Raw genomic sequence first — 16,878 nt, 5'->3', positions numbered from 1 at the left:
TCGGCGAACGGGACGCTCCTGATACTAAGGTTTGGAGAGTAGGAGTCGCCAAATTCGAAAAGCTAGGGGGGGGAGGGCTCTACCGAAACAAAATGTTGGAGGAGGCTGATTTCTTGAAGATAAAGGATCAGTGCTGCACTAAGGTAAAAAAAACAAACTGAAGACGGCATACAAGCAAGAAGGCCAAGGACAACAATCAGAAGAGCGGGAGGAACGGTTATTCAAACTGCAGTCATGGCCGATTAATTGGATATTCACCGGACAGGATTTTTACAAAACCGGTTATCAAAAGTCTGGTATGAACGCTAAGGGTTTTAGCCGGGTTTTTGAAAAACCGGTTGAAACCGCTAAATATAAGTCTGGTATGAACAGGGTCTAACAGCTTCCTGATCTGACCCTCTGTTGATAAAGACACTGATCAGGATCTGTACCCTTTATATATGTACATACTTCATAGCCACAAGAGGTCTGAGCCTTAGGGTTTTGTTATAAATACACATGTGGGTAACAAACGCATCATTATTGATATTATCTACCATTATTTGTATTCTAAACAGGGCAGTTTAAACAAGAGAAATGTCAAATCACATTGATGTTTCAGAACTGTACAATGTATTTGCAACGTGCTTGCATGTAATTATCATCTCTTACTTACTTACACATGCAAGGTTTTGCATTAAAAACTCCAGGCCCTCAGGCCTCATCAACACAGATGCCTGTCAGCATGTGTTAATCTTATCACACTATAAGTGCCACAGACTCGCCTATCATTATGAACCATAAAAGGGTTGCTAACAGGTGGAACAGTTCTCAGAGTGGGAGGAACCATATTTGGACTCATCTGTTCAAGGGCTTGAAGTACTATGTACTTCCTTTTTTTCTTTCCTTAGTTCTGTCCATGAACTTTATTTACTATTTAGGCCACACCAATTTAATTTGTTGGTGTACAGATATTCAGGTTTTTCCGAAAGATGAATCGACAGAGGAAAAAAAAACTGGTCCAGGCATCCTATATGATAGCTCCAAATTTAAACAATAAATTTTTAAGTTTAATCAATCCGCTGCATTGATAGGCGGAAAAACTAAAATAACTAGGACTTTTTTTAACTGTTAGGCCAAAATGCATTTACATTATTACTATGAGCATTTTTCATACAGAACCTGAGTTGATTCAGAATCTGATTTTTTTTGAAATCTGAAAAAAAAATGAATCAGACAAATGTGAGATAAGTGAAAGAATTTTGTGTCACCTTTTCTATAAATATTTTAACTCTTGCCATTTTCTATTTTTCTGAACATTAAATTTTCTCCTGTAGATTATAGGTTATAGATGAGGTGATTTTGAGCCCTGTTGTGTGACCCTTTGTTTGAGGTCTCCAGGGTTAAGAGGCTGTGAACTGTGAAGTGTATTTAGGACAACAGTTTGCTGCATTAAGACAGTAAAGTTTGCTCATTTTTGCAGGGTTAGTGTAGATAATGGCAATATTAGCAATATTAATACAAATGTACATGTTTGTCTGTAATATTTTCTAGAAGAAACAGACATGTGAATGTTTAGAAAACATCAGTCCTGTAATCCATATCTGTTTTCTTTTCCTGTTTGGTTGACATTTCTGCCATGAAAAGTGACCTCTAGGGCAATTTGAATTCTCAATGACTGAAAAGTGACCTGCAGGGCAATGTGAATTGCTTATGATTAAAAAACAAGCAAACAAACAAACATAAAAAAACAGATAGCATGTTCTCTGTATAGCGATAAGGTGTCCAGCATGATATTTGTTTATTAATGAAATACTGTATGCTGGATACTTCTGATTAAAGTCAAGTAAACATGAAATACTATACCTGCTGGTAATGGAGGTATTTGTCCGACAAAATATAATTATTGATATGAATAACTTAGATAGAGGATAAAAGATTGAAGTCCTACCAAATCCACAGTCATAGACTTTGAATTGACTATATAGCTGTTAAAGTATATACACTGTATATTTAGTAATGGGGTTAACGTGATGTTGGAAATAGGATTAACCTTCACACTGCTGTAACCTAGGTTACTCACTCAGGCTGTAATAGTTTTAGCATAACTCAGCAGGAAGGAGGTTAAGGCAGTTTAAGTTCATTGTCGACAGGGATTTGTTATTTCAGTCTGCACTCCTAGATGGGTGGTGCCAGTCTTGAAGGCTTGCCAAGTTTAATGTGTCTTTGTCGGCTCTGAGTTACCCAGGAAACAGTTGTGTCTACTGCAAGTCTGGATAACATCTACCTGCTACTTCATTGTACTGTACAGAGTACAGATCTCAAACATCTTCCCATCTACATACATGCAAATCGCATTCAAAAGTCCTACAATGTGGATTGAAAGCTGTGCATTTCTCGACAAAAGCGCTACAAACATGAGTGTCTTGCTAACCCGATTAAATCATTCACTGACTCTCAGATATCTATAAAGATAGTCCTATAGCCTTTCAGGCCGTAGGGGCAGTGGGTTGTCGATCCACTGTGTTTAGGGCACGGTATTGAAAGATAGGACCCATCCTTCCACTGCCTTCAAAAATGACCTCCCCAACCAAAGTCAAGTACCCATTTTACCTGGGTAGAGTGAGGAAAGTCATGAAGAGTACCTTTCCCTGGAGGACAGCCTTAATTCACATTGACATGTTGAATTTCTTGTTTGTACAGTAACTGTTATTGATACATGTCAATGATGCATAATCCCTGCTGTCCCCTGCAGTAGTGTGGACCGTGTGGAGCTCCGTCGGCAGGCCCAGCTGCAGCGCGCTGGCATGAAGGTCTCCACCGAACCCCCCGCTGTGTCCAAGCCACTCTTTGACGCACCAGTCAAGGTATGTACAGTATTCCTCGTCTTTCATCCCCTTCTCTCTTTCTCCCTCTCTCTCTCTCCCTCTTTCTATTTCTCTCTATTTTTTGCGAGATTTTCTGAACCAGAGAGTTGTTACCGTGGTAGTTGGTTCCGTGCTGTAGACAGCCTGTAGTGTTGGGTTACATTTTGTAGCAAGTTGCAGTAAGGGAGTTGGAGGGGCTGGTCACCATGTGTATGAATGGATTTGTGGAAGAGTAAAACAGTGCAGTATAGTTGGGCTAGAACATGTGAAGGAAAATATTATGTATTACCAGGTATATTGCTTTCCAAATGTTACCTTTCTAGTTTCTTCGATACACACCATAGTGTGTGGTCTTAAAGTTTGTCTCAAAGAAAGTTGCTTATCTTACCTGCTTGTGCTTCTGGCCATGTAGAAGAAGAATTTATTGTGTAGGTAATGGCATCCGAGAAGTGACATGTTTTTCTCGACATTCCTTCCAGATCGAGCCCCCGCCTGATGACCACGTGTACCGTAAGACTCAGGAGACTCTGGGGCAGTTCAGTCTGATCCGACACTCCATGCTCAGCAGTCATAACCAGTATCTCCTGGGGATCCCCAAGGGTCCGCAGACTCCTGTCCTCAACAAGACGGCCGACAGTGTCTGGGCGTCCAAGTTCCCGGCGAATGGCCAGCTCCCCCCGGCGCAGAAAAGCGCGGGCAGCCACAGGCCCAAGCAGTCCGGCCGGAGCTCGAGTAGCGAGCGCAGCCGGGGGCGTGGCTCCAAGTCGCCCGCGGACAGACGGGGAAGCGAGGGGCGGTCGTCAGCCAATCACAAGTCTTCTTCTTCTTCCCACGGGCAGAAAAATGCCGACAAGTCTGAAGAAAGGAAGAGGCAGGAGGAACCACGGAGCAAGGAGTCGTCAGAAGGCTCCCGGCCCGGGAGAACCTCCGAGACGGGCCACGAGAGACGCAAGTCCAGCAGTAAGAGACCCTCGGTGAGCCCGCACCGCTCGAAGGACGGGCAGGGCGCCACGGGTCACTCACACAGTAGCAAGGCTGCGGAGCCGCATTCCAAACCCGCGCATTCCAGACCGGAGAAGTCTCCTCCGGTTCAGCCCGACTCTTCCTCCGTCTCCGTCAAGATGGAAGCCTCGTCGACAAAGGACGACGCGTTCCAGATGCCGGCGCCGCTGTCAACCGCGCCTGGCAGTCATCGGCCCAGTCACAGCGGCGGGAAGGGGGCGGACAGGGCAGAGGAACGTCCCAACGGTCTCCTGGCCGGGTCGAGCAGTGGAGGGAAGAAGGAGGGCGGGGAGAGGGAACTGTCCAGGGAAGACGTGAAGAGGAAGCTCAGACTCACCATGCCCGACACCTCCGAGGTAAGAAGGTCTTATTTACAGTCTTGTAAATCAATCAATCATTTCGTAGCAATCTTGGTGATTGTCCTTCAGTATGACAGATGAAGACCACTTCTGTCATTGTTCGCATGTGGCTGTAGAGTCCTATTTTGGAACGAAATCACCACAGTCATGGTGCAGGTAGGAGAACAGACCAGTGTTTGACAGAAGATTGGTATCTCTTACAATTCTGGCTCGTCTTTTCTGCTGCTTTTGAGCAGCAGTTTTGAGAGCTTCCTCACAGGTAGTGGCCCCCTCTCAGACTGTGGGTCACAACTGTGGTCGGTCAATTAAGTATCTTCCACGAGTTTTAATGTTGAAAGCACCATTTTGTAAATCAAGCAATCAATAAGTCCATCAATTTGGAGGTAAAAATGAATGTCCTACACTCTCGTCAATCAATCAATCTTTGCTTATATCAAGTCTTATGGTACTAAAATGATATTTACTTTAAGTAAGATTCATTTCAAACAACAAGTATGCAGAGACAAGAGATAATAAAAATATAATGTACAGAATATAAGCATTAATACAAAGTCTGCTTTTCTTATGATAAAAATACTAGACTTAGTATAGCATTTGACTACTGTACTCTAAATGCTGATGCCACATTCTAACTTGTTGGGTGTAAGTCCTTTTTTCTAAAACAGTGGAAGACAAAACCCCCACTTTTTCTGTAATTATTATGTACCTGATTTGTATGTACCTATACAAATTCAAATACGTCTAGTATCCAAGTATACTCAGGTTTAGAATTAATGGCGGAAGTCAAACGCATTTCCTGGTTGGCGTCATTTTCAGTCTGGCACCGATGTTGACATTAGCTATCGCCCGTTGGCAGTAATGTATGTACTGATCACTCCACATACTGGAGATGCATAGTACAGTAGGAATTGGGATATACCTTACTGATACATAGATTTTTCTGTTTGAAAGATTGTTGAATATAATTATCTTGAAGTATGCCAGGAGAAAAATACACAAATATCTTCATAATCTGGATGGAGATTGAGAAAAAATTGTGCATTCTTTTTAAATCAAATCTCTTCTAAGTTTTCTCTAAAAAAGTAGTGAATTACAATTTGTTGCTGTGGTTTCGTAATATTTTTTTTTTATCATACACTTCTGCAATCCACCCCTTTCTGGTTTTCACTGGAATTCACCAGATCAAGTCAGTTTAGCCCAGATTTTTACCTCCGGGGGAGGAGACATCCTTCCGCAGAAGGGTTTTGTGAGAGATTTAGATTTTCATGTTCGCAGCTGTTTCTCACGTTTGGGTGGATGGATTTTTTTTGGACTCGGGACTGTTTTGCTATTGGGCTATAGATGATGCACGTTCTTTTGTTTTTATTGTATATGTGTTTTCGGGCGTGAAAATTGTGCCTTTTGGTGGCCCCAGAACACCCCTTTGAGCCTGAAAATGGTCGCGACCGTTGACCTTTGGCGTGTTTAAGATATTGTCGGGCTGGTCCACGTATATGACCCCTCGCAAAGAAGGGTGTCCGGTCTCGATAAATTCTTTGTTTAAACCCCTAGTTCTGCGGTGCGCAACAATTGTTGTTGTGCACATGCATCTTCTCTAACACATAAAATTCAACACCATCAACTATACATAACAAATTACATATGAAAATATACAATAAAAAGCCCGGAGGTATAAAATCTCAGATTTTACTTGTTTCTCATCTAAATTGGGTGATGTAGTTTTTGTATGGTAGCCAAGCAGGCTTGAAATCCATCCAATTATTTTATAAATAGAAAGGGCACAAAGCTGCATAACACTGTGTATATCCTACAGCTCTGGCTGCACGAATGGAGAATAATTTGTGTATTATTCTTTATCTGCTGCAGTTCAAGGTCTTTGTGATGGGGATATGATTATAGACAAAAGGCTATGTAGTTTCAGTACCGGCTGCAAGGTGGCGTCAGTGTCACTTCTGGAGCAAAACCTGAACGAGTGCCAAATGGGTCAGATGGAATTTTCCACTCTCCCTCCCAGATTCTTATCGTGACCAAACCGACGACTGATTCAACATAACATCCATGTCGTGACAGCTTAGTGATGGTGTATTTCTGATCCACTTCTATTTCCGTCCTATGGTTTTTAACCACTTCCTATCCATGAAAAAAATGCATAACGCAAAATTGATCTCCAGACACGATAGAATGTTAGAAACGATTGTGCTGGGAAGTACCTTGCGGCTACGCTATTCTTCTTATAAAGAATTCATGTCTTGTACATTATATCTCCTAGGTTGATTAGTTGTCTGAGCTGTAGTGCTATATGGTAGGGACTGCGTTGTCATTAATATTAGATGATATCAGTCTCATCTGTTGCCTGAATCATTTATAAGGCATTCCACGCATCGCACTACATAAAGGCTGGCTCAGAATATCAAACAAGCAGAAAACAATCAGATACTGATCTGCAATCGTGTAGATAGGAAGTACATACATCTCTACAGCTTAGGCCATACAAATTTATTTTAATGTTTCACTCATACATTTCACAATAAAGAATAAAATTCAGCAAGAGGTCAGGATATACAAAGTAGGGCTTGTAGAAAGCTGTTTAATCTTTATATTTTGCAGAAGGAAAATATGTTGTTTTTGCTGCATTTCCTCTTCTGCAAACACAAAATGTCAATGACCCTGTCTAGATGCCATGGTAACTGGCGCTGTAGCAGACACCCTGTGGCGTTGGATTACATTATATGATATATAGCAAGTCGCAGGACAGTTGGAGAGGCTGGTCATAGGTTAAAGAATAATGATTATAAACAGATCTCTTGTTTGTTAGACTGGGCCATCATGTAAAGGCAGGGCTTGAAATTCATTTTTGGGAATAGGTGCTTGAAAACAAAAGATAATGCCTCTCTTAGGAGCAGTAAGCAGGAAACTTAAAATTTACATCTAACTATAAAACTGTGTGTACCAAGTTATAGACTTTCTCTCAAGCTCATGATATTTTACAATTAAAAAACAGTAGCTGAAACTGTGAATCCAAAAGGTACAAAAACTACTAAAATTCACAACTTTTTTAGTTCACCGTCAAATTCTTTTTGGTTACATTTTTTTAGTGTGCAAGAAAAGCAAACAAGAGTGCTTGATTCATCTGGCCTTACGGATTTCATGTTATTGAATGACAGCCTTCCTGTTTTGATCACATTCATCATTATACAGTGTTCCCAAAATAGCTAGAATCTCGTTTGTAGATGAAAGGGTTTTGTTGCATGTTTCAGAGGTGTAGGAGAAAGAGACCTTGGGTTGTCTTCAAAGAAATTATTCTGTTCTTAGCAGGATGTTAGTTAACACAGCTGGTAATGTTACTCTCTGAATAGAACATTGCTTAGCGAGTGGCGCTACACGTGTGAATATTATAATGTATGATTTCAGAAGTGTGAGAGGGAGACATTGGCTTGTCATGTATAAGATGAAAGAAATCACTTTATGTTCATGTTAGCACAATTTGCAGCCCGAAAAAAATGGACATTTTGGCGGAACTATATGTACGGCAAAAAGAAATTTGGCAAATTATTTGTTCGAGGTAATGATGAGTTTGCGGTACAGAAGTGAGTGCGTAAGTATTCTGTTTTTGACAGGACAGTTAACACAGCTGGTAACAATGCTCTCTGAATAGAACATTGCTTAGCGAGTGGCGCTACACGTGTGTGTACATGTATTATAATGTATGATTTAAGAGGTGCCAGAGGGACATGTTGAAGATGTTAGTTGTCTTCAAACTTCAAAGAAATTATTCCATTCTTGGCAGGACTGTCAACACAGCTGGTATCGTTGCTCTCTGAATAGAACATTGCTTAGCGAGTGGCGCTACACGTGTGTGTATTATAATGTATGATGTCAGAGGTGTGAGAAGGAGGCCTTGGCTTGTCATGTGGGAGATGTCTTGAAAGAAAGTACCATCAGCTAGTAACAATACTACTTGAATAGCTTAGTGTGTGGCACTACACGTGTAAAATATATATATACTCTAGAGAGACTGCATGCCAAAAATAGCGCCCATTTCAGTCCTAGGCTACATGACGCATATAGAAATGTTCTAATTCTGTACTTGTCATCAAGATAGCTGTGGATTTGATTTGATTTATCCGGGCCTGTATAAAATTACATAAATGACTGCCTAAATAGCTATTTGAGTTATTTCAAAGGGCTAGGATTGCATTGAAGTTGCTGTGTTGTTTGTAATTTTAAGAGACTTACTTGCTTTTATATTTTCACCTACAGTAGTTACCGGTATGCCCCTGGCTCAGTTAAATCGTTTCATCTTTGCACCTGTATATTGTTTCTTTTGTCTGGGTTGTTTGCATTGGAAAATCTTATCTTCGAAGTTCATCTGCATTGGTAGAAGTCATAATGATGCAAGTTTGAACTATAATTTCACAAGAAACTGGACTTGCCCAGAGGGCTGCTACAAATCTCTCATTACTTAAGGTGTGATACAATGTCAATAGCTAGGAGTAGTGTTTTCATACCAGTAGTATTTTGCACTGCACCTCCTAGCTGTTTACCTGTGTAACTGCAGTGAATGTTTGTCTTCCACGCAGCACAATCTAGTTCTGAGATGCATTAATGGACAGGTAATGGCTTTCGGCTTTTTAGATCTTATCAGAAAACATGTTGTGTTAGAAACCAAGGACACAGGGCTGAGTACGGATGATGAGGAGAATCATGACATGGATTATTTTGGTGCCTTCTTACCATTTTGGTTCACATCGGGCTCAGCCTCTGTCATGATATGTTTACAATTACTGTAATTATTGTCAACTTTTGGCTTTGCTTTATTGAATCCCTTTGCTCAGGCTGTGGAGAAGGCTCCATGCACCTTTGAGAAAGGAGATATCCTGCCATCGAAGGTATTGTTTTCGGTCATGTTTCAGCCATAACTCAAGGCTGTGGGACTAGTAGTTCACACCATACGACTTTCAGGAGGGTTTTTTTTTACATGTAGTTCTGTATTTTTATTTCAGTTATGTACTGTTACTCACTGGTAACATTGCTTTAATGGGATGGAATCGTTAGCAGACATTGTGAACATTATGGATTAAATGCTTCCTGGAGGTTTGGAATCTGAGATTGCTTGCTGTATGTAAAAGTATTCAGCAAGGTTGTTGCGGTACATAATATCTACTGCTGTATCGATCCCCGATTGTCAATACTTGATTCAGCGATGATGGCTCACTGATAATGAATTTTCGTGTAAAGACGAATGATTGGCCATCGTTGATGGCTTAATGGAGAAATAAGCACCTGCCATTTATTTCTATTGTGCCGAGTTCTTCAGGCGCATTACCCAAACGGTGTCGTCACATTTCCTAGCCCTTGTCTCCCTCCCCTTCCAAGAAGTGAAGCCATTGGTGGAACCCGTCGCAAATTTCCAGTCAGACTTACCATTAACCATTTATCCAGTCTCTTTATGTCCGGTCATTCTCGAGTAAATTAGTCGTGGTTCATAACTCTCTAGGAAAGTGTGATTCCGGCACGTTTCGGAAGGGTGTAAAAAGAAAAACTTGTTAGGGGGAGGAAGGTTGGGTTAAATTGGACGGTGCCTGATTTATTCCATAATTAGCGTTTAGTGGTGTTATATGGCGGAGTGTTTGGCGTGGTGTCGTGGTGATTGGGAGCTGGCGGCGCCGTGCTAAGCCTCGTCTTGATCTGATACGCGGGGAGCAGCGCGTGATGGATGGAGGGTTACCGGGAGGCGAGGCATTACTACCATTGATCCCGTATTCTGGTAATGGCCTGACCTGGAGCGGGAGCCGCTGTGGAAGGTGTGGTTAAGAACAGCTACAAGGTCAGCACCCCGGACAGCACCAGAATACAGCTGTTCAGTACCCAGAATACAGATATCATCACCCTGGACAACACCAGATTACAGCTTTTCAGCTCCCTAAATACAGCTATTCAGCACCCAGGACAGCACCAGAATGCAGCTTTTCACTACCCTGTACAGCACCAGATTACAGCTTTCACTACCCTGTACAGCACCAGATTACAGCTTTTCAGTACCCTGTACAGCACCAGATTACAGCTTTTCAGTACCCTAAAACAGCTATTCAGTACCCTGGACAGCACCAGAATATAGCTTTTCAGCACCCTAAAAATAGCTATTCAGTACCCTGGACAGCACCAGAATACAGCTGTTAAGTGGTATCTCTCAGGTTTAGGCCATACTAACTTATTCCTGCAATCAAAGGATCATTATTTCATTTATTTATTAATGATTTTTAAGGGTAATCATTTAATCATAATTACTGATCTTGAGAAACCAACAAAAATGATAACAAAAGATAGGACGCACAAAAAAAAGACTTTTCCATATATTTCATATAATCATAATAGATGTCACATTTTGTGTGTTACACCAAAGGTCATTAATATCGGCTATACAGATACAGATTTAAATTATGAGGAAAATTAAACAACCTTCCATTTACGAATCACACTTGCAGTAAACAAAAAATTGTTTGAAGCCTTGCGTATTATAGCACTGCTTTGTATGAGACCATAGTCACTGATATATTATGTATATGAACTAATGTGATAAACATGAGTCGTAAGGACAGCACATTAGGTACATGTGTTTTTCCCAATGTTTTTATCTTTAATTTCTCTGGTTGTTGATTTGTTGTGACTTATGTCCAGGTTTCACCAGTTACCAATTACCTTGTAGCTCACATGAGTGAATCACAGATATAATTAGAAGTGTATATCTGCGCGGGAATAATTGCCTAATAGATCATTCCAGGCCATTGGGGAAATCGCTCCGCAGCCCAAAAGGCGGCGGAGCAATCCGATTGGACGGAAAGATGAAGGGGAAACGCTACGCGACCTCAAGCGACGTCCCGCGGGATTCGGTAGCTCTACTGGAAAATACAGCCATTAGCCGTTATATGGGTTAAGTAAAATGCTTTTCGTCCAGCTCTAATCTACGTGGAAATGACGGCGGGCCCTTTGGCAGTGGTTAGAGCTTGAGGCCTGAGTAGGTATGGCAGGTATGGTACGCAGAACGGGGGCGATGCGAGCCGCACACTCCCGGAGACGTAAACAGAACAAACAGGTAGGGACAGGAGGTTATTTGAAGGTTATAGTTCTGTTAAACTCCTGTTGTGGCAGACATGTTGTTAGATGAATGTTTCACAGTGCATGGATGGTCCCTGGGGTACTGGTAGGATAGTTATGTCAGCATTGTAGACAGTTATGTTATCATTGTAATGACCAGGTCCTAGCTATGTTAAAGCTGCATTATATAACATTAGGACAATTTGAAAGTCAATTTCTTTTGTTACTTCCTCACAAAGTAAGTTGACTCAACCCTACGATAGTTGCACAAATATGTTGAAAGTAGAAGTACATCATAATCACACCAAGATTTTTTTTTCAATTAGAATACATGTATTTCAATTTTTGGTGCAAAAATGTAAGTAGACTGTAGAGATTTAGAGTCTAAAAAAAAAGATAATCCCTACCTACTGACCCTAATGTTTTTTTTTAGGACTGGAACAGAATGGCTGTTGTTAGTGTTGACAAAGGCTGCTAATTACACAAGTCGACACCTCGGATTGAGTATCACTGCATGTAAAAGGTCTTAATCATCGGGTGATTAGAGGTAGACTCTGTAAAATGTACATAACAACGCTTGATATAGCAGCAGTTTTGATGATGCTTATTTAACAGCCTCTCACGAGAGACATTTTGTTGAAACACTTTTATTTTTGCTCAGATTGTAACTAAAATAGATCACTGAATGATATTGTACTATGAAAGTTTTTCAGATAGCAATGATCAAATAGTTTTAGTTAGGTTAAATACAGGTATACATAACACTGCTTGATATAGCAGCAGCTTGTAGCTTATTTAGTTGCATTTTTTGAGGGACATTTTGTCAAAACCGGTCATTTTTGTTCAGTTTTTAATTGTAAGAATTGATGAATTAATTACTGAATGATATCGTATTTTAAAATTCTACCCAGTTGATTATGGTAATGGATGTTTTTAGTACACTGTCGCCATAAATATTTAAACTTCTGGTTTTGGCCAGCGGTCCCAGAAGGACATGGCTTGATTGGTCAATCAAATTTCGGCTACAGTCCGTCGTGGTTATTATGGGCAGGCTGAACATGTTCATGAATATCTGCTCGGCTTACTAAATACCTTCACTTAATCAACTTCCCTCCGCTGCAAGCATGAGTCACTTTGGTCGTGAGTCAAGAATCAGATGATTGTTCAGTCCAGCAAAGCAATGAGGCCATTGTGAGTCAAACGTGCCCAAGGCCTAGGAAAAGTAATGTTGTGTTTCCTGACTGACCATAGAAAAAAAATGCCGACCCTAGCCTTTTTTTTGTGGAGCCCTGCACGGAACATGAATTTTTCAACCTTTTCTAGCTCCATGATGACACCTGAGTGATGAAATCAGTTTTCCAAGTCCAACATTGACACTGAAAATATAATTGTCCTTGTGCAAGTACATGTTTGACCAGGCCTCACCAGTACAGGTTTGACTGTACTTGATTGGAAATGTTGAAGACTACCTTTAGTGTAGATAGATAACAGTTGTGCCATTGATGTCCCCGTGGCATTGTTCATCTGTTGGTTTTTACCCTTTGCTCTGTCATTTTCCCTTTTGTCACTATAATCAGGAATCAGCCTGGCCGTTAAGGTAAGTAGAATAAACATCAGGGTCATGAAGGACTCCTCAGAAATTGGCTGGCAGAGAAATTGATTTTGGAGTACGTATTCCGGGGTCAGGAATCGGTTGGGTTACTGGCAAATAGCTGGGAAACAGTTTTAGCATTGATCGTTTGGCTGCCCCGCGGATTCGCAGGGATGACATTACAGGGAGATGGGCCCATCCTTCATCAACCGGTGCATCTTCATTATCTATTAGAAGATCAAACTGATTTGCCTTGATGGAGTGTAAAGACTTTTGCTTGCAATGGAAATCTGAGGTGGGATAACATCTTAAGAGATGGAGCTATCACTTATCACTTGGTGCATCTTCATTATCACTTAGATGATCCAGTATTCTCCTTGAGTGTCTCTTGCAATCTTTAAGGAAATCTACTAAAGCATTGATTGTTGAAGACATCTCACTCCAGGGATAGGTCCTTCACTTAAGCTTGATACATTATAAATTTTAATCTCCTCAAGATATTCTTCAAGAGTGCCTCTTGGAATCTTTAAGGAAACCTATGAGGCATTGAGTGTTGAAGACATTTCACTAGAGATAGACCCTTCACTCAAGCTTGATGCATTATGAATTATGAATAGTTTAATCTCAAGATAAATCTTAGAGTGTCTCTTGGAATCTTTAAGGAAACCTATGAAGTATTGAATGTTGGAGACATTTCACTAGAGATAGGCCCTTCACTTCATTATATATCTTCATTATCACTCAGATGATACCATGTCTCTTTTGATTGTCTTTAAGGAATCACTGAATGTTGAGGACATTAATTTGAGACACATGTAGGGAGTATGTAGAAGATCTGTCATCTCTAACTCATTGATCATAGATCGTTAGTTTCTCTAGGAAGAAGTACGTAGACCACTCACTGTATGGAGGATTCGTAGTTAGGGGCTCTAATGTGAAAAAATGGATCAAGTACTGTAGTTCCATAATTATGAAAACAGAGATGATAAGATTGTTTGTAGAAGTGAATATTTCGAAGGTTATTAATTATTTTTGTGTTTGTTGTTATAGTTGTGACATAACCCATCATTTCAGTTATGTAGTAGCAACAACATTGCTGTTATTGTGATATCTGAAATTTTCAGCAGTTGTTTTCAACTTTATGCATTACAGTATACTTTCCAGAGGTTTGGAATCTCAGATTTCTTGTTTTATCATGTGGTGACCTATACTGTAGTAAATCTATATGCTAGGTGATCCATCACAAACTTCTCTTGATAAACTCAGTACCTGTGGCTTGAGAATATCGGTTGATGCAGAAATGTGTCCTTGAATATCTAACGCGAGATTGGAGTCGCGTGTCGTCCCCACCTGCGGAGCGGCTTGTCACGATAAGGGGACACTCCGCACGTCCCCACCTACCTGTACCTGACTCGACTCCCAATCACCTTTCCAGTGCTATTTTTTCATCATCACAATTTTGTTTGACGCTGTATCATGATTGTTGAATGAGGTGTCTCAACAATCCTGTAGGGGATCATGCTTCCCGTGAAATTTTGAAATCTTGGCTCTCTGAAACGGCATTTCCTGAATTTTTTTAAATTTGAGGGGCACGTTTTGCTGGTAGACTAAGTTTAGTTTAATGACATCTCTTTCTAATATTATCTTTACACACCGATTTTTGTGTCGAAGATGGTGGATTGGGCAAAGTTTTTGTCTGGCTTGAGCGAAATTGCTTTTTTGCTTCACAATATGAGATATGATTGATTGACAGGATTGATTAAACTAACTTAATTAAAAGAAAGAACTGAAAATTGACTATCTAGTTTCGCTGCCTTGAAAATGCATTGGATGCCTTAAGTTTTAAAGGGTCCTCTTAAATGTTGATGCCTAAAGTGGTGTAATGAATTTTGTGTTGTTGGGAGGCACGTGCTGCCTGTGGGCATGTGTTGTAGCTGTCAGTGTGTGGGTGTTTGACTGATGTCTATAGAGATAATGTTGTAGGCAGGGAGGGACATGTTTGCTCTAAGGGTTGGACTATTGAGACCTGTGGCTTCTGTGCACTAACAGTCAGAACTGTTAAAAAATGGTAAGGTATGCCAATTATTTTATTCTCTGGTTGCTAATTTAGTTCAGCAATACAGGTTAAAGGCACCCAAAGGGATTTCAGGGCAGCAAAACTGGATTTTCAAGTGAATTGTCTGGTTATTGTTTTAATGTATACAACAAAGTACACAACTTTATAGAGGACTGATGTTGCTCTAACACAATCATGATGTGAAGGTTTAGCTCATTTTTACTTGTCAGGCCTAGGAAAAAAATGTTGTGTTTCCCAACCGACCCTAGCCTTTTTTGTGTATGGGCCCCTGCAATATTTCAAGCTGATCAACTATTTCTAGCTCCATGATCTGACACCTGAGTTATGAAACATTGTACAATCGGTTTTCCAACATTGACATTGAAGATATAGGTGTCATCATGGAAGTTTTACCTTTTATTGTATTGTATTGTAAAGATGGATCACTAGAGATCGCCAAACTCTAAAAAAAGGAAAAAAAGATAATCCCTACCTACCGACCTTAATTTTTTCAGGACTGAAATAGGAAACGCAACCTTTTTTTCCTAGGCCTTAGGTACACATTCCTGCTCTACAGAGGACTGATGTTGCTGTAACACATGATGTGAAGGTTTAGCTCATCTTCACTTGTCAGAGATAATAGACACTGGAGGCAACTCAGTGTTGTTTGCAGATTATCGAGCAGATGATTACGAGTATCATGAGGTTTCATCGTAGCGCTGTCAAAAACTGTGGGGAGAAAATTTATTTCCCAGCAGTATTACCTACACAGGTGGAACGCTGTGTGATATTTCACTTCTGACAGGTGGAGGAACACCCGTTTTACTTAAGAAAACATACACAAAGACTACTGTCAGGCCTCAGCAGGTTAGGTTTTAGGCTGTTGGAGATTTTCATGTCAAAAGGTAGCAAGAGAATTACTAGTAGGTAGAAATGGGGGAAGGCCTTTTGAGCCCTGCTGGCTTGTTTTTTTATAAAAAATGTGAACTAACCAAACAGTGCCATTCAATTAGGGAAATTAACTAGGACAATCCAATTTTTGGTTGTTGAAAATTTTGAAAGTATAGATGATTTTAGGGTAAGATTAAAAAGAATTGCCTTGGAGGAAAACTTGATTCTGACCAATACTGAATATTCAGTCCCTGAAATTTGTGCGAACCTAAGTATAGTCTTTCTGCTTTGACTTTGTTTCCATGTTGATTTTCCAGCTCAACATTCTACTCTACTGAATGAAATTAATGTAGTCCTAAACGTCACTGAAGTAGGTTAATACATGTACACCATGGATCAACGAACATGGACGATTATCAAAATGTCAACATTGTTTGTTTTGCGTACACCGTAGAGCCGGTGGAATAACCACAATCCCTGACGTAGGAGTGCCGCAATCTTATTTATCGCTGCCATGAAAACTACGTACACAAATCACGGCCCACGACACACGACCATATAAAGGAATCCCCCGAGCGTCCGACAACTCCCGTCAAAACAGGTTGCCACTGTGCTGTGCGTAGGAAATGAGTTGTAATTCCTAAACGGCAGTTTAGCGCCTCCCACCTTTTCAGTCATGCTAATTGTGCGTGTGGCGGCAGGCCTGACGTCAGTAGGGGGCCCGGCAGGCAGCCCTGTTCAGTGGGTTAGTGTATGATGTGTGCAGAGGGTGACCCATGTGCCCCTCTACTGACGTAGGTCTGCATGCATAACATCAAGAACCTGCTGCATGCCAGCAAATCTCCCTCTACCCACTAATCCCAAGTGCACATGAATAAGTAACCGGCACGTCCCATTTTGCTACAGGGGGGGCAAGCAGGTGAGACATTATCCTACTCTTTTCATCCAGTCAAAGTGGACGGTTTCATTTCGAACAGAAGCTTTGTTTCGTCGGTAGAAAAAGCGCAGCGTTCTTTTAATGGATGCCGTGACTACGCG

The 16,878-nt window shown here is 40.8% G+C and overlaps 1 protein-coding gene across 1 annotated transcript in view; it reads left to right on the top strand.

The window, feature by feature from the left end:
* Positions 1-2,556: 2,556 nt before the first annotated feature.
* Positions 2,557-16,878, top strand: part of LOC109477501 (AF4/FMR2 family member 4-like) — a 97,834-nt gene continuing 83,512 nt past the window's right edge. The window contains exons 1-3 of the mRNA XM_019778784.1: positions 2,557-2,579; positions 2,735-2,846; positions 3,326-4,204. Of these exons, the coding sequence (XP_019634343.1) occupies positions 2,557-2,579; positions 2,735-2,846; positions 3,326-4,204 (1,014 nt within the window). The remainder of the gene's footprint in view (positions 2,580-2,734; positions 2,847-3,325; positions 4,205-16,878) is intronic.

This window comes from Branchiostoma belcheri, unplaced genomic scaffold, assembly GCF_001625305.1.
Source record: "Branchiostoma belcheri isolate BF01 breed outbred unplaced genomic scaffold, Haploidv18h27 scaffold40, whole genome shotgun sequence".
Classification (NCBI taxonomy): domain Eukaryota; kingdom Metazoa; phylum Chordata; class Leptocardii; order Amphioxiformes; family Branchiostomatidae; genus Branchiostoma; species Branchiostoma belcheri.
Note: the sequence above shows the minus strand (reverse complement) of the source record. Positions and strands in the feature narration are given on the sequence as shown.